Below are 19,056 nucleotides of genomic sequence, written 5' to 3' on the forward strand. Positions count from 1 at the left end.
AATTGCTCTGATGTCATGCATCACTTGTCTCTCCTATAACATAGGATCCACGTGACTGGGTGCCTAAGCCCAACTGGCCTCTACATAGCCTCATGATCACTGCACACTTGAATACTGTCCAAGCAAGAAAATTCCCAAAATATTTGCCTCCAAAAACTGATTTCCCATTAATCAGCCATTTGCCAACATAAACATGAACCAACAGCTGTTACAATGTATTTAATATTACTGTCAATGAGGCCGGGAGGGGGGGTGACATAGCCAGGTTCTTTGAAGTAAAGTCAAAGAAGGCGGAGAGGAGGCTTGTCTCCCTGCCTTTCTTCCTCCTGGTTGACTAGACATGTGATTAGCATTGCTGTCTGCTATTTAGTTTGCCCTGCAGTCAGTCTGGTCTGCCTTCAGAGGAAATACTGCCTGCAGGCTACTCTGTCAACACCAAGGTAAGATATATTTACATACATTGGATCTCCTCATGATGATAAGAGAAAAAAAATGTGTTAATGTACAAGTGTTTGTATCTAAGAAACATGAATTTTAATCCAATCGTTGCTTCCTTTTGGAGAGTTTTGCTACTTAAACAGTCTGTGGGCTCATTTCAAATAAACTCATGACCTCCATAAGTGTTTTTAGAAAACTAATTTCATGCATTCAGTAATTTTTAAGCAAATGACAGATAGCTTTTGCCAACTTAATTGTACTGAAAGGTACCCAAGATTGCCAGAATTAAAACTCCTTATACATGCGTGTAAGGGGGTTTGGAGTGGAATAAAGTAAAAATGTATGCTTTATCCTCTACTGTTCTTACTGAACTATTCTAGGTTTGTGTCTCTACACCTGTTATCAAGCCAAACCTTTTGCAAACACAACACGTCCTTCAAATATGCACCTGTTGAGTTGTGCGCATCCAGCAGGAATCAAATACGGAAAATCCTCTGTAGACAATACACCATAAAATTAAGATTTCATTGGCTATGGAATAAAGACTACAATACTGTAAGGAATATGTTACTATTTTAAAATGTATATTAGCACAATGTTTCCTTAATACAACAGAAGTCGATACCAAGTTGCTCACACCTGCTAAGCAAATACATGTAGAGCCAATGTATACTGCTTGGTACAAGACCTTAACTGTGGGAAAGTTATAAGCACTATTTTTCTGGATGAGTACTCACATTCTACCATTTAGATGTGACTTGTTTCCCTGTTAAACTTGCATGCTTGTTTTTCCCATTAGTGCCCAATTGCATAAGCAGAAATTAAATTAGGTTGGCCAGTCTTTTTTACATGGCCTGTGGTAAACAACACAATTATGTGATGTTCCTGAGCATTCCTTTACTGATTATGTTGGTCTGTATTGGTTGTATGTGAAGACGTACAGTATGTGTGCACGTGTGCATCATTCTGTCAGCCTGAGTAGAGTCACCTCATCCTCTGTAACCCATGCTGCACCATGTGGAATATTTGTAAAAGTTCCATTTAACAGAGACTTGATTAAGATCCCTCAGCAATGTGATGGTTGAACTGCGCCAAACCATCCCAGATCACAGGACAGATGCATGTGGCAGAGAGGTTTTAAGCACCCTTATCTAAACCAGTGCTCTAAATCACTGACCCATGATCAGTACTATTATTCTGGTCTGTTTTGTTTGGAGAAAACAGCAGCCTAAAAGACTGACAGCAGTTTTTTTAAGTAAGATTTAGGAATTGACTGTTGACTGAAAGCTTAAGAATGACTCTCAAACACATACAGTGTTTCATACCTACTCTTTCATATATACAGTTGTAAAAGCTACACTGTAAAAGAAAATACACCACCCCTACCAAAAAGTGACCTGGGCCCTTTAATAAAATGCTAGTTATTACTCATGTTTAAGTTTTGCTGATGAATGACTACCAGCAGTTAGGCAAATAATTATGGTCCTTGCATAGTAGCAAGAGAAAAAGAAGTGTGACCCATCTACAGCCAGAGTTGGGTACAAAGTAACGTTTTACAAAGTAGTAGAAGTCATGAAGCTTGTGGTTCGCTACGTGGTAGAAGAAATGCTGGCATTGTCTGCGTGGGGGTCTAAAACATTCTGCAGGATCGTCAGTAAAATCCCCACTCGCTCCTACTCAGGAGGACTTGGATTATGCCTGGTACACACTACACGACTTTTCTGCCCGTTCTGAAAGTCACTATGTCACATTACACGATTGTGGAGTCAGAAAATTGTGCTGTGACTTGGCCAACAGACATGACACACTACACGATGGTACTCACCAATTATCCCCGGTCGTCTTTCACGACATTGTGATGTCATTGGGTTATTCTTGTCCTATCTTTATTACTTTTACTATTATTTGAGTCACTGTGTCTGTTCATGTGCCAGCCCAAATGTTGTTGTAGTCACCTAAAAGCGTCAGCAGATGGCAGGAGCTTCATTTGAAGCACCGTATGTAAACATTCAAGCTACTGTATCCTCCACAACAAGTTCCTACAAATATTTCACAATAAAAGCCTATTTAGAAAATGGAGGGATTCTCTCAGCGTGGTTATAAGTAGGGATGTCGGATCAGGTATCGGCGCCGATCAAGTTATTTTTACAAATCATCAGCTGATGGTTTGCTCACCTCCAGACACTGAGGTACCTCCAGACACACCCACCGGTGCTATCGGCCAGTGGGATGGGTGATACCTGAGCCCAGGTAGACCGACCCCGACGTTATGCCGCTCCTGGCAGTATAGCGAGAGTCGCCGGCGAACGAGAAATGAGCCACAAGTCCCTCTGCGTATTCGGCCTACCACGGCATTTACACCACTCAAAGTCCGCGAAATTGGTGCGCTTCCCCGTGGAATATCATCCATCCGGCCACCGGCCTCAACTCAGAGATTCCGCCATTGATATCAAGGGATCCCACGGAGCCTCCATGCCAGAAAGATTGCCGGAGCGTTACGGCATTCATACATGGTCCCGTGAGTTGGCAAAAGCCAGGGGTTACTTTCCGTTTAATTATTCCTTATTTGGAACCTTCAGGCCGGGTTGATTTATTGTTTTGAAACTGAACTGAGTCAGAGCCAACAGTGGATTTTCTTTACCTCCTTGGTTGCGGGAAAACCTGGGATGGAGTTTTCTTTTGTTTAGCGAACTGTGTGGATTGAACTGAATTGAACTGTGAACTGTGAACTGTGTGTTATTTGGAAATCCCGGAGTGGAGTTTTTTGTTTGAACTGGATTGAACTGACTGAACGGAGCGGAACATTTCTTTTCTTTGGTGGAAAAAATATATACTTTCTTGAAACTGATTACTGTTGTATTTGTATTTTTGAAAATTGAGTGTAATTCTTTTGTTCTACAGAAACCAGGTAAAAACAATTTAATTTTGGTGTTGAGGGACCTGTTTTATGGGTTTTATGATTTCTTTCTGGGGTTTGACTGAGTAAAAGAAAAATTCATTTTTCTTTTACTCATCACACATTTCATGTGTCAAACTGCTAAAAAAGATATAGGCCTATTTTGTTTATTGAAGACAAGAAGAAGGTTTGCATTTTGTGCCGCTGAACCACCGATAAGCTTTTTGGATACTATTTTAATAAAAAAACAAACCTTACGGGACAACTTGGATGCATTCTTTTTTTTTTCTTGGACTCGGTTTCAAAATAAAGGACTCGGTATCGGATCGGATGCAAAAAAATCAGATCAGGACATCCCTAGTAATAAGAGGCTTTTAATTTGAATCAAATTAAGGAAGTGTTGAGTTTGAAATGATGGTGTGATGCATTAACTTTATAAAGACAACGGAGCAGATAAAAAGTAAATATACAAACACACAGAGGGATTAATAAATAATGGACCGTCTATAATGTAGTCTGTTTCAAATGAAGCTGGGAACCTCTGCAGTTGTGGTGAGTAAAAGCCCCGCCGCTATTTGTTAATGTTACTACTTTATGTCCAACTGTGAGGACGTAACATTGTTTGCTAGCTTGATGCTAATGACAGTAACGTTAACTCAGCGGGTTGACAAAGTGCCTCTGCTGTTTCACACCATCATTTCCCCCTTTTATTCTGTGTGGTAACATCCCTAGAGGAAATATTAAAATGCTGGGGTGTTGTTGTCATACAGTTGTCTACGGCAGCAGATGGTTCTGTGTTTCTACCGGTCAAAGTGACGGCTGTGATGGGAGAATTGGATCTCAGTGAAGGGCAAGTGGTCCATAACTTTAATTTTGGAGACAAAAAAATGTAGGCTTAGCGCCCTGTGGTCCATTGCCCAATAGGAAATGTAGAATACTCAAAAGTACTTTAAAAGTGCTTGAGTTACTTTTCTCAGGGAGTAATGCAGTAAAGTAACTGGTTACTTTTCAAAAAGGTAACACAGTAAAGTAATTTGATTACTTTTAAAGTAACCCTTACCCAACTCTGCTGTTAAACAGACTCTGTCTTTAGCATGTGGTTGCTGTCAGCTTCACTGTTTGCATGTTGAGTTTTGCCAAGTGATAATGCAGTTGGTTATGCAGGGTTTAGAAGCGTAGGCTAAATTATCTGGAACTGAATTAATAAAGTGGAATGTTTTAACTACAGAATGAATTCATTTGATTTAGTTTAATGAGAAATGTAAAATCACATACAAGGTTGCTCTGCTGATTCTCATTGCCTCTGGTACAATGAGGTGTTCATTTTAATGTTTATACTAATTTTTTACACATTTCTATGTAGTTTTTACCTGTTGGAGAGCCGTGGAGTTGCGCACAGAGAAGAAAAAATAGACTAGCCACATAAAAATAGAGAAGAGCTGCGTGATACACACGTGGGCAGGTGCAACTTCTGGGGTCAGTGTAGCAGTCTTGAGGCCCGAACATACTTGGGCGGAACGTACGCGGAACGGACTCTGCGAGGAATGTCCGCAGTCATTCGGGCTTTCATAGTCGAGCGCACTTCCGCGTTGTAGTTTCCTGTAAAAATGCCTGTGAAAAATCCCAGCAATGTGAAAAAAACATGCCGAGCAGTCACTGGTGCGCGGAGCAGAGTCCGTGTGGTCGTAAAATCTGAGCTTTGCACGCACAGGGCTTGCAGATGTCCGCTTTGAGTCCGCGCAGACCTCTGCGGAGTCCGTTCCGCGTACGTTCTGCCCGAGTATGTTCGGGCCTTTAGTACTGATATAATGTACCTGCTCTGCTGTGGGCATACTGCCACAGACATGTGGCACCGTATGCAGGTCCCATGTATTTCGGCCATCACACAAACCACACCCGTGGCCGTAGCTTCACTGCAGTTGTTGCAGATCAGAAAACAGTCATATAAAGTATTTTAAAAACATCATCTGGGGACATGTTGGAAGACACTGACAAACAAGCTATCATTAGCATCAAACAGATGTTTTATATTAAAAGATAAAAATAAATTAAATTTAGAAAAGGTCAATAAATTGAGCATAGCGTTAGTTCAGGCAAGACACAATGTCAAGCTCAGCTCACATCCCAGCTACATCAGCTGATCTCAAACAGCCCAATCAACTGATGGATCAGCTGATTGGTGGAAAGGAGTCAGCTGATAGATCACATGATGCGTTTTTATGCATTGATGCTTGCTCTGTTCTGTCTCCGGGGGGCCTTTGTTGCTGTTCTAAGGAGGCTTGCTCTCTCCCTAGGCTTCCCATGTAGACGCATGGAAGGGCAGGGAGGCTTGCTCTCTCTGCCTCAGGCTTTCCTCGTATGCGCGTGGAAGGGAAGAGGAGTGTGCATTCTCTGCCTAAGGCTTTCTGCATAAGAAAGGCAGAGAGGCTCCAGAACAGAGCCATACTGCCAAATAGAGCACGGCAAATGAAAATAAAGTTTTCTTCAGTGGTCCCAACTGAAATGTGTTCAATGTCATTGTGACAACCCCACATACAATTCTCACCTGATTTAAGAGTCAGTATCAGCTTTGCAGAGCATTTTGTTTTCTTTCAGCTCATTATTTTGGTTTTAGAGCCCATAACTTGTCCGTTTTGATTAATCCTCACTGCTCTCTTAGTGTTGTTTTTTGGCTGCAGTAGAGCTCTAAAAAACAACTGTACACTTTCTGCTCAGCACTTAACAGCAGACAGACACAGACTAGCTGGTGAACATAGTTGAGCATTTAGCATCTAAAGAGGCTGATTGTTCCTACAGGAGTTAGAGACTAAAACAGGGCTAAAAGAGAGTGTATATTGAATTACCTTACATCAGATGGCCATAAACAAAACTCTAAGTGAATAACAATGTTGGTCCATATATACGTATGACGGATGTGTAAATAAGCAACTGATTGCTAACAAGTTTGCAAGTTTCGACTGATGACATATTCATGTATTCATATTCTTCTGTCCCCAGTTGGCCAAAAAAGCAGTTAATGTAAGTTTAATAAAACCTTTTACTTAAGTCTTTCTGGTTAGCAGCTGACACAAAAAGATTCCTCCTTCCTCCTTCCTCCATTCATTCATCTTCTAACCGCTTCATCCTCTTGAGGGTCGCGGGGGGGCTGGAGCCTATCCCAGCTGACATCGGGCGAGAGGCAGGGTACACCCTGGACAGGTCGCCAGACTATCGCAGGGCTGACACATAGAGACAAACAACCATTCACGCTCACATTCACACCTACGGACAATTTAGAGTTACCAATTAACCTAGTCCCCAGTCTGCATGTCTTTGGACTGTGGGAGGAAGCCGGAGTGCCCAGAGAGAACCCACGCTGACACGGGGAGAACATGCAAACTCCGCACAGAAGGGCTCCCACGCCCGGGATCGAACCGGCAACCCTCTTGCTGTGAGGCGAGAGTGCTAACCACCACACCACCGTGCCGCCCTACAGTCTGTCAAGAAAGGAAAAAAATGAAGACAATGGTTCCATCTTAACTAAATCTGCTTTAATGAGCTTGTAATAAACAATTGTCTGTCTGTAGAGTCATAACTACAGAGCCATTAGAAGTGCAATATAATCAGATATGTGGAAGACAGCTACTGCCATTCCATACTCACATTTGCAAGCTATTGCTCACTGTAATAACTTCTTCTGTTCATGATGGCCACAAAGTGATCCACATAAAACTAATAAGAGGCTTCAGCAGTCTGAGATGGCCAGTTAAGTGAAGACCTTCCACATTTACATTCTTTATAGCAAGAAATTTGTTTGCCATGTGTTTCCATGGACAGTGTTTCCCTGCTCAGCTGTAGGGAAATACATTCTGGTCATTGCATGTAATTTTTTACTGGAGTATAATACCAGCAGAACACACTGCCAGGAGATACCCATTTGATTTGTCTAAGTCAGACTGCTAAAGCCTCATTAGCTTTGGTAGAAGTTTAGTGTGCATTTTTTGTAAAGAACAACAACTGTAGATTTGGTCTCCCATCTCTCACACTGTAATCACATACGGAAAGGGTTGTTTGAAATCAATATGGGAAGGAAGGAACAAGATTAACTTTAAAAAAATCTGAACCAATCCTGTAATTTGACAGTGTTATTTTTGCAACAAATCAAATTAGAAAGGAATAAGCAATGGATGTAAACAGGGCCTTTCTGACTGTTAACATTTTATTAGGTGTTGGTAATTTGTCTTTCTGCAATGCTGAAGAGTTCAAAAGTCAGTGGCACATTACAGCTCAGAAAGTTGTGTACGAAATTCATTCCTTGCGCTCCCACTAATGAGTGAAGGGACATTCACATGCAAACTTTACGCAGGAAATATATTTCCAACCTTTCGCCACACAGATTTGTACCGTGAACATGACATGACTATCCCTGACCAACTGATGAGCACACATGTCAACTTGTAAACTTCAGCACCTAATTTTGTATACAATGCTTGGAAGTGCAACACTAATTGATTAGTTTGAAAAAGAAATGTAAGCGACCATCTTTTAAGTGACTTATTTTTAGGATCTGTAGTGGTATCACTTAGGCTTTTGCCTTTTCCAACCGGTTTGATTTAAAGCCAAATATCTAACCGAACCGATATATCAAATTATTTACCTAATTTTACCACTGGGGGGCACATTTGAGCTATTTTTCCCAATAAAAGCCCATTATAGGTGTAATGCGCTTCCAATCCACTAGGTGGCGATAATGCTGTATTAACCGCCAATACACACAAGGTTACACAAGAAGAAGAAGAAGACACAGAAGGACACCAAGGAACCTTCCTCCGACTCCACTCTCTCAGTGGAGGCACGGCGGTTGAGAGGGCCGAGCGAGAGGACGTCCCAGTAGTAGTTCCAGCCCCCCAAATAGTACCAGGAACTTCTTCAGTGAAAACGGGTTACTAGGGCAACAAACTGAATGACTGCTGACTCCCTCGCACTTTTCCCCGCCCCCAATGAAATTTGATCTCTCGCAGCAGCAGTAGACATCTGAGCGGAGGGGAGCTGCGGAGTCCCTCTGAAGCCTCTGAGACAAACTAAACAAAACACTTGTAGACTCCTCCACTTCAATTTATAAACAAACATAAATTTTATTAAGTTGTCATAATGCATGTTACAATGCAAGATAAGTTGAATATAGTATACGTATGTATATATATATAGTATAATATAGTATAGCTTTTTTTTTCCCTCACTTGAGGTGAATTAAATCGGGTGGAGCTCTGAAACCGGACCGAACCGGTTAAACCAGAAATCGGCGCAAGCCTAGTATCACTGCAGTTTATCTTAAATATTAGCATACATGTCAATCTCAGAACCCGCTAGCTATCAGTCTGACGATAATTTAGCCTATGGGGATGACAGCCAGTATTGGCCGATTTTGCTTTCTCGATACACACTGTTTACCTGCAGGCAACCACTCAAACATGATTGGGTAATACTCCTTGGACAACAAACAGCCAACATACTGAAACCGGAACGCTTCCAATTCCAAAATCTTGTCCAGCCACCTACAGAAAAATATCCGCTTACAGAGATTAGCATTCATAGTGAACTCCTCCTCATTCTGCTGACAGCTCTCTTAACACTTTAAATGCTCATTTACAAACAACTTATTGTATTTTTTTATTATCCTAATGTAGCGCAGCACCAGGCAGCCTGCCAGCTCACAGGCATCAACTTCATAACTATGCCTGGCACCACAACAGGCAAGAAGCTGGATCTCTCCAAGCTCACAGACGAGGAGGCCAAGCATGTTTGGGAAGTCGTCCAGCGAGACTTTGACTTGAGGAAGAAGGAAGAGGACAGACTTGGGTATGTTAAAAAGATTACATCCTATTTGATACATATCTGTATCTCAGCAAACCCACAGAGGCCACTTCTTGGGGCTTATGGCTTTAGCATTGGCCTCACAATGGATTCCCTCTCCTGTCACTGTTTTGGGAGATTTTCTAGGGAGTAATGTCAGGCTGTATACATTTATTATCAAGCTGAAATCTTTGGGGGTTTGAGTTTATAAAACACAAGTAATAATCAATCATATATTGCTTACAAATGTCTATAAAATTATGTTTTGGTTCAAATGTATTTACAGTTTTAACCCTATTCCAGTAATCTAATGGACAGAAAGTATTGCCACTGAGAGCTTGATAGCATGCTAGCGTTAGCATTTAGCTCAAAGCTGTGCCTCTTCGTACAGCACCGAGCTGCTAGCATGGTTGTAGACTCTTAGTGTTGTCTTGTTTAAATATTTAACTTAGTCGTGCTTGTTTTGCTTCAAGACTAAGCCAACAGCCCCTGTTCACACATGGTTTAACTTAACTCACCTTACTGCAGTGATGTAGAAACATACGTACTTCAAGTCCTCATGACATCACTGTTGGGTGTAGTTACAGGCACAACAAAGCACCAATCAGCACAGTTTCAAGGTGGACACCCAAGATTAGTGTCACCAGTTTAGTATCTGACCAAATGTCTCCCCTTCCGCTCCTGAGTAATGACTTGGAGTAATGACCAGAAACATTTTTGCAGAACATTATGATGTCACAGTGAAGCTGACCTTTGACCCTTTTGAATATAAAATGTCATCACTTCATCCTTTTATCCTGTTAGACATTTGTGTGAAATTTTGTCATAATTACATGAATTCTTTAATTATGGCTAAAAGTGACCTTGACCATTGACCTTCAAATTCTAGTTTATTCTTTCATTTTGTTTATTTTAAGTCCAAGTGGATCTTTGTGCCAAATTTGAGGAAACTCCCCTGAGGCCTTTTTGAGATATTGCGTTTATGAATATAAGATGGACACAAGACCAGTGATGTTGATCTTTGACCACCAAATTCTACTCACTTCATTAAGTCCAAGAGAATTTTTGTGTCAAATTTGAAGACATTCAAGGTGTTCTTGAGATATTGTGTTCACGAGAATGAGATGAATGCAAGGTGATAGTGATCTTGACCTTTGACCACCAAAATCTAATCAGTTGATAGTTGAGTCCTAGTGGACATTATAGCCTAATTTGAAGAAATTCCCGCAGGGCCTTGAGATATTGCGTTCAGGAGAATGAGACAGACAGCCAGTCGGACAGTCAGATGGACAACCTGAAAACAATGCCTGCGTTTATGAATATAAGATGGACACAAGACCAGTGATGTTGATCTTTGACCACCAAATTCTACTCACTTCATTAAGTCCAAGAGAATTTTTGTGTCAAATTTGAAGACATTCAAGGTGTTCTTGAGATATTGTGTTCACGAGAATGAGATGAATGCAAGGTGATAGTGATCTTGACCTTTGACCACCAAAATCTAATCAGTTGATAGTTGAGTCCTAGTGGACATTATAGCCTAATTTGAAGAAATTCCCGCAGGGCATTCTTGAGATATTGCGTTCAGGAGAATGAGACAGACAGCCAGTCGGACAGTCAGATGGACAACCTGAAAACAATGCCTGCGGACAGAGCTATTGCTGGCATAAAAAGTCCACTTGAATGGAAACACTTTCTAGTAATTGTATCACATGGTGGTACACTGTACTTTATGTTGTCATGTGTCATGTCAGGTGAGCCAGTAATCGCATGTCCTGTCTTCAAAGCCTGTAGCCTGCTCGATAATTAGTCATCTAGCTGATGGCTTTTGATTTGATTTAAATTCAGTATAACTGAGCAGAAATTACATACTGTCCTTTATTCCTGGAGGCTGGGCTAACTTTGTTGAACTGTACGTCTCCAACAGATGATTCTGTCATCTGCTCCTGACTCACTGAGCTACTGCTCACATGTTTCCTTGGCAATAGTGACTGATGGGTGGTTTAGATATCAGGCTGTGGGAGGAAGAGGTTTAGAGGGAATTTCCTTATATCCTTGGATGTGGGCTGACCTCTGCACAGCAGTATCAGCAGTGGTCCTCTTAGATAACACGGATAGTCCAAAAAATGAAGAAAACAATAAGCAGCATGTTTTTAAAGCAAGATTTACATCTGCTATGTGTATCTCGAATCAGTCTCTTCTGGTACGCCTCAAAGTTTTTACAATCAGGGCATGATTGGCCAAAGTGACCCTGAGGTAAAAATGCGCCACAGACTCCTACTGACTCTGCTCACATGTCACCTGTCCCCCAGATTACATATGGCACCTTCATTTTATATTGTCCAAGTTTCCTGTGTAATTGTTAGTTTGTGATTTATTTAGGAATAGACACCACATAAGCTTAATATAAACTGAAATAATCAAGATATTAATACTGGATTTGGACACAGGGCTTCAAGACAGGGCGTCAAGACAGGATGTCATGGTTTGGTAATAACGCAGAAACTATGTTGAAGCCCTTCTCCTTTCAGTTTAAGCAGTTGCCTAGACCCACACACAGGTGTTTCCACTAAAAGACTGTGTGGGTGTGTCAAAGTTGTTCTGGATTGACATCTCCTTCGTACATAGTTTGGAGACATCACACAGTTTTTAAATAGCTCTATCCAATTTTCACCAGATTGGAAGTCTTATCTGTTGGAGTCATTGAAAACACCTGTGTGGGTGTGCAGGACCTCCAATAAAGCAAACTTTTTTTTTTTTTTACTAAGGTCTACCTTGATCTAACAAATCTTTTCTTGTGACTCAAACATGAATAATTTGTATTACTCTGAAGACCATTTTTCCAAGGTAGCTTTCTAAGACAGATTGATTTCTTGCTTATTTATACAGTATTATGATCTCCAAGAATAAAATGCTTGAAGTTATACTTCTCAGTGTTTTTGAGCCACATATCTCATCTGAGCTGCATTAAAATGGTCCAGACTTTGAGCCACTTTTTGAAGTCATTCAGAAAATTTCCCATATTTCCATATTTTCCATTCTCTGTTAAACACAGTGCCTTTGTGTGTCTGCGTGTGCATGATAAAACGACCCTTCCAAGAACATTTTCCTCCAGCCTGCATATGCCAAGGAGGAAACGGACAGACAGAGTCAGACTTTGGTTGTAAAGACCAGGTTATTTTTGTCATTGTGCATTTTCATGCTCGTTATTTTTGAAGATTTACCAATCAAGAGGCTGGCAGGTGTTTTCATTATTAGTGCCATGCAGGTTTGTTTGTGTTTGTGACCTTCCTGACAAATACTGGACAACAGTTTCCTTCCATTTCAACCACTTATGTTGCGGTCCCTGCCAAGGTTCGTCTCTAGCTATTTGTTTTCCGTTCCAATGAGCCATTGTTTGCTGCTGAGGCAACTGTTGTTTTCATCCATGGCCTTTGCAATCTATAAATAGGCACAGATCTGCATGTGGTTTACATAAAACTGCCACGCCTAAATCTTGTGAAACCACATATGTTGGATTATAAAATGAAAAAGCTTATTTTGGCAATGATTTAGACTTTGTTTTGCTTTACCAAAATAACAGACACTGGATGACAGAAGTGTTATATTTTTTCTGTGTGTTTTCAAAATCTTCTTCCTGTACTTATAGGTTTGATTTATATTAAAATTCTGTCAACAAATATTTTCCTTTTTGCTGAAAGGTTTTACAAATCCTAACATGATTCAATGTGAAGCAAATTCATAATCATAGCCCAGGCAGAAATGTCAACCTGAAGTTTACCATGCATTAACAGCAAAAGACTTTCTAATTACTCTTTATTGTGGCTAAAATATTGAACTCTAAAGCTGCACATGAATCAAATGACTGTGCAATGTGAAAGGACTCACTCATTGTGACAAACCCATGGATAAACACTTATCTAATATGCTCATCATAACAACTATTAGGTGATAATATATTAAAGTTATTTTAGCTTGCTCTGCTGCCCCCTAGTGAAGAAAAAAAAAAAGATAAATGCACCTTCAAAGCAACTATGATCAATATTGCTATATCAACAATGAATCACAGACAACTTGTACGAGTCCACTATAGGTTACTGTTTTAGGTGAACTCCATAGACTTTATAAAATAATGGACAAAGCCACCGTGACATCCATTTGTGGACTTCCATTCTGAAGCCCCGAGTTCAGCATTTTGGTTGTTGCCATCTTGGATTTTTGTAGCCAAAACCGATTTGGATGAGAGGGTGGAGCTGAGGAGGAGTGAGGGGTGGATCTGACTCACACACTGTGGTGACATCTCGCAAACAGCTTGTCACTCAAGGTGGCCAACCCTTAATTATGTGTAACTTTAAGCCTTAATAAAATGTGAACAGGGAGTTATATAAATATCCAACCCCACACAGTTTTCACAAATGGATAAAATAGCTCCAGAGACCAAAGCCATCAAGATGTAAACATGTTTATTTCTGCTTTAAAGTTGCCATTTTAACATACGGACTTGTTTCTGGTGCTAGCCTCAAGTGGTCATTAGAGGAACTGCAGTTTTGGTATCTCTGCATTGACTTAAGGTTGCTGCTTGGTTCACTCTCGCAGCTTTCATCAGCATTGTTTACATTGTACACTACCTGCACAGCATCAGACAAAAGACAGACAATGTTGGTAACAGGCTAGTAAACATAGTGGAACATTTAGCAATTAAAGAGCTGATATTTTTCGCAGGACAACAACAAAGAGCTAAGGGACTGTTCTTTTAACTCTGTTACTTTGAGTGTTTTGAATGTTCTGGACACCATTGCCCCTGTGAAGGTTAAAATGGTTAAAAATAAGCAGAAGGCGCCATGGAGGAATGACAACTCGGTCAGGGCACAGAAAAGGGAGTGCCGGAGGGCCGAACAGAAATGGCGCAAGTCGAAGCTTCATGTTCATTATGAAATTTATAAAGAAAAGTTGTACGTATTCAACCGGATCTTATGTAGAACAAGGGAGAGGTACTTTTCTGAAATTATTGGAAACTGCAGTAACAACTCGCGTGTCTTATTTGCAACAGTGAACAGATTAACAAACCCTCCAGCTCAACTGCCGTTGGAACTGATCTCCACATCTAAGTGTAATGAGTTTGCAGTATTCTTTTGCGACAAGGTTCAGACCATTAAAAATGCCATCAATTCCACAACACCAATAACAACCCTGCAGCCACCTAGACACTTAGAGCTGACTCATTTTGCACCTGTAACTGACAAAACTGTCCAAGAGATCATCACCAGTCTGAGTTCGTCTACATGCTGCCTCGATGTGTTACCCACTAGATTTCTAAAGTCTGTGCTGAGCAGTTTGTTACTACCACTCGCTCACATAGTTAACATGTCACTACAATCTAGAACATTCCCAAAGGCCTTGAAAACTGCGGTCATAGAGCCTCTCCTAAAGAAGAGCAGTCTTGATGCCACAGTACTGAACAACTACAGGCCCATTTCAAATCTGCCGTTTTTAGGCAAAGTCCTTGAGAAAGTTGTTTAACAACAGCTAACTGACTTTCTCCTAAAGAACAACTCCTTTGATGTTTTCCAGTCAGGTTTTAGACCACATCACAGCACTGAGACCGTTCTTATTAAGGTGACAAATGACATCCGCCTGAACACTGACGCAGGCAAAGTCTCAGTTTTAGTCCTGCTAGATCTGAGTGCTGCTTTTGACACTGTCGATCATGAGATCCTTTCACAGAGACTAGAGGACTGGGTGGGCATCTCTGGCACTGCCCTAAATTGGTTGAAGTCCTATCTAGAAGACAGGAGGTACTTTGTTGAAATTGGTAACTGTGTCTCAGACCACATGGCCTTGACCTGTGGGGTGCCCCAAGGGTCAATCCTGGGACCCCTTCTGTTCAATCTCTACATGCTGCCTTTAGGCCAGTTAATACAAAGTAATAATGTGTCCTACCACAATTATGCAGACGACACTCAGATTTATGTCTCACTGACAGCAGGTGAATATGGACCAGTGGATTCACTCTGTCACTGCATCCAACAGGTCAGTGTGTGGATGCAAAACAACTTTCTCCAGCTAAATTCAGACAAGACTGAAGTCATCATATTTGGTCCACAGAAACAAAGGGAAAGTGTCAGCAGTCACCTCCAGTCTCTCTCTCTAAAACCTACAAATCAGGCTAGAAATCTTGGGGTAATAATGGACTCAGACTTGAACTTTAACAGCCACATCAAATCAATAACATCAGCAGCTTTTTACCATCTAAAAAACATTGCCAAAATCAAAGGTATAGTGTCTAAACCTGACTTGGAGAGACTTATCCATGCATTTGTCTCTAGTAGATTAGACTACTGTAACGGCCTGCTCACTGGCCTCTCCAAACGGGCCGTAAGACAGCTGCAGTACATCCAGAGTGCTGCTGCTCGGGTCCTGACCAGAACCAGGAAGTACGAGCACATTAGTCCTGTGCTCAGGTCTCTACACTGGCTTCCTGTGGCTCAGAGAATAGACTTTAAAGCAGCTCTGCTTGTGTACAAGTCTCTCCACGGCCTAGCACCAAAGTACATCTCTGACATGTTAGTGCCATATGAACCATCTCGGACTCTGAGGACGTCAGGGACCAGCCTCCTGCTGGTGCCCAGAGTCAGGACTAAACATGGGGAATCAGGATTCCAGTTTTATGCAGCTAAAATCTGGAACAGTCTTTCTGAAGATGTGAGACAGGCCTCTACTCTGACAATGTTCAAATCTAGGCTCAAAACAGCTGTATTTCACTGTGCATATGAGTGAAAGGATCTTATCTGCACTCTTCTCTTTTAAAGTTCATTTTATAATGATTATTTATGTTTTTATTTTGTATTGTGATTGTAATGCATTTTCTTGTTCTGTAAAGCACTTTGAATTACTTTGTGTATGAATTGTGCTCTACAAATAAACTTGCCTTGCCTTGCCTTTTCTTATCAGAGGAGGGGGAAGGCTGGGGTGTGAGGGCTTTCTTTTTTTGTGTTTGTTTGTTTGTTTGTTTGGATTTTCACTCTTGTCATGCATCTTGGTAAGTTCGTACAAACAGTTTATTTTTATTTTTTTAATTTAAATTGGTAATGACACGCAGAATAAGGTGATTTTGCTGAAATACCACCATTTTAAGCTTAGGTTTGATTATGTTTTTTTTTTCTCTGATGAAAGCATTTGTCACACATGAAGTGTCCAGGGACCCTCAGACATTTTAAAATCCACTGATAATTCATACAGATTTTGGCTATGATAAACAGTGTAATTTTGGCAATTTTTAAAGAAAACATGCCTTCCAAACTGGCAGGTGTGGAGGGCATATTTTGTTTTTAAATCTGCTGAAAAAAAATAATTCCAGAATACAGACGTTTAAAGTTGTATATCCCTTCCCTAAGCCAAAATAAAAAACATAAGCCCCTCGCCTGTGCTTAAAGGAGAACCCCGGTATTTTGCACTTTGAGCCCCATTTCTGGGTGGTTTATGATGAAATAGAGTGGTGCAGAATACCAGACTTCTCCTTTAAAATTTTTTTGATATGCCTCCCCCTCTTTGCACCATCCCCACCCCCTCTGAAGTAATGACCAGTCCCTAAATGAAGAGTGAATATTAGATTTGCATTTATCAGATGGATACAAACAGAACTCCAAATGAAAGGCTTTAGCTTCCTGCACAGAGATGGAAAATAACCTGTATTTAATTTTGAAACGGAAACCTAAATTAAGTTAAGCTGCAGCAGATTTATAAGAGACTAATGTTTGCTAGGGCCAGAAACGGATAGTTTACAGTCATGTGAGGAAAGATTTCACAGAATATAAAAGAACAATTTGTAGAAAAATCAGTTTATCCATCAATCTACAGCCAAACCCAGGTTTCCTCATTAAATGACATTACAGTTTTATTTTAATAGGCTATTTGAAAATTGTCTTAAGAAATTCAAATGGAAACTTATCTACACAGCTAATATGCAGCTCCTGGGTCTTTTACTCTGTCTAACTTCTGTGTGTATCTGTTCCAGAGTGTGTCTGCCTCCCTATTTTTTTATCTCTCTCTCATTCTCACATTCCCCCGTGGAGTATATGGTAACTTGTTAAATGCTAGCACTGACATGTGAGTGAGGCAAAGAGGAGAATATGAGATTATGATGTTAAGATGAAACACCGAGATAAGCACAGCAGCTCAAACTCGGTTAAGAATGTCCGACACAGGAAGTTGAATTGATTTGTGTGAACGGACATGGCGAGAAGATCACCATGTATGGGAACACTCAGCTACTTTGGTCTTCATAGCTGTCTGTGCGTAAGTGAACGTCTGGCTGCCGCACCCGGATTCCTGAGCTTTGCCAGTTAAGCATAAACTCTGCAGTACCTGCTTTTAATCAAATACAACAGGAAAGTGAGGATTTTGAGGACACTCTCTGGTGTGTTATTTGGTAAAACTGCCTAAAAAATTAGTCATGTCAACTTTTTATATCATGAAGATTTTTTTAAGAGTTTTTACTTTTTACAGCATGAAAGAAGAAAAGAAAACAATCTCATTTAAGACAAATTGCAGTCTGGTCTTCTTGAAATCTCACTAGTGCTGTTGTACAGTTTCTGACTATAAATGTGAGTTCTCACCTTAAAGGTTCCCTGTGGAGTTTTCTGATAAACAGACAAAAGTTTATAAAAGTTAGTTTACATTAAATGTTGCTCACTAAAACACACTGTATCCTCGAGGTCCTATAACAGGTTGAATCAATTTCCATCAGTCAGTGTGTAAAACACACACACACACACACACACACACACACACACATCTCTTTGGTCCTTGTGCTGAGTCCAAAATGCCTCTGTACCTGATGAGGAGCCAACCTGGACTCAAAACGTTGTACACTTTCTAAACAAATTAAAGAAAAACTGATGTTGAAAGGGAGCATTCTACAGTGTTGCAAATCCTAGTGAAACAGATAAAATCCATTTCCTTCCTTCCTTATCAAACATTTGCTTTTCTCAAGTGTTTGAACCCAGCATTGATAACATCCTTGTTAGTAGCTTGCAGTGGAATAGCTGGGGATCAGTGTCACCCATGTGCACATGCATAAGGACAACATGATACCCACCCATAAAACTAGTCGTAAGGTACAACAAAGGGTCAAAAACTTTACAGGGTAGCCTTTTACAATGGTGTATAAAAGCATTTAAATGTTACCAAGAAAAAATCTGCTGTTGCAAATCAGTGCATTGACAATTACAGATGTATCAAAAGCAGTATGTTTGGAATAAATTAAGATATCAGGGGCTGCAGTCTCCATTTAAATGCACAATATGTTATTCCTGCCACTGAGGTCTCTCATTCAAAACAGTCGCACTTTTGTTATTATATTAAAGTTTGATTAATGTCACATTTAGTCATGTCAAATTCTAGTTGCTACAGCCAAGCTGAAGGTACGTCTCTGGAGGTACAGCCCACTCTCTCTCCAGTGAAGTAATCTCCTAGATGGGGAGTGAGGTAGGTTGTGCTAACTAGCTAGCTAATTTAGCTTTTCTCGTAGCTTGTCTCATTTCTGGTCTCATAAACAGAAAGAGAGAACAGGGCAAGGAGGGGCTGAGTATCAATGCAAAATAAGATATTTGCCATCTTAAATGTAGTAAAGAAAATATATAGAAATTCAATATCAGGCAGTCTGTATGCATTAGCTTAAGGTATGTATTAGCTTACGTTCCTCTAATTTTAGTGTCTTTCAGCTCATTATTTTGGTTTTAAAGCCCACAGCCTTAGTTTCAGTTCTCTTACAAGTGTGATTTCGCAGAGCAGCAGGCAGCTGTTTTCAGTGAGAAACCTCTAATAAAGCAGCTGAACGCTACCCTCTCAACACCAACCCACCAACAGACATTTTCCTCATAAGTTGGTTC

At 40.6% G+C, this 19,056-nt stretch overlaps 1 protein-coding gene across 7 annotated transcripts in view; it reads left to right on the top strand.

Moving 5' to 3' along the window:
- The first annotated feature begins 299 nt into the window (after nt 1-299).
- Nucleotides 300-19,056, top strand: part of mlphb (melanophilin b) — a 68,948-nt gene continuing 50,191 nt past the window's right edge. For all 7 annotated transcript variants that reach the window (XM_049594256.1, XM_049594258.1, XM_049594257.1 and 4 more), the window contains exons 1-2: nt 300-440; nt 9,001-9,172. In XM_049594256.1, coding sequence (XP_049450213.1) covers nt 9,048-9,172 — 125 coding nt within the window. In that variant the 5' untranslated portion in view covers nt 300-440; nt 9,001-9,047. The remainder of the gene's footprint in view (nt 441-9,000; nt 9,173-19,056) is intronic.

Source organism: Epinephelus fuscoguttatus, linkage group LG13 (assembly GCF_011397635.1).
Source record: "Epinephelus fuscoguttatus linkage group LG13, E.fuscoguttatus.final_Chr_v1".
Classification (NCBI taxonomy): domain Eukaryota; kingdom Metazoa; phylum Chordata; class Actinopteri; order Perciformes; family Serranidae; genus Epinephelus; species Epinephelus fuscoguttatus.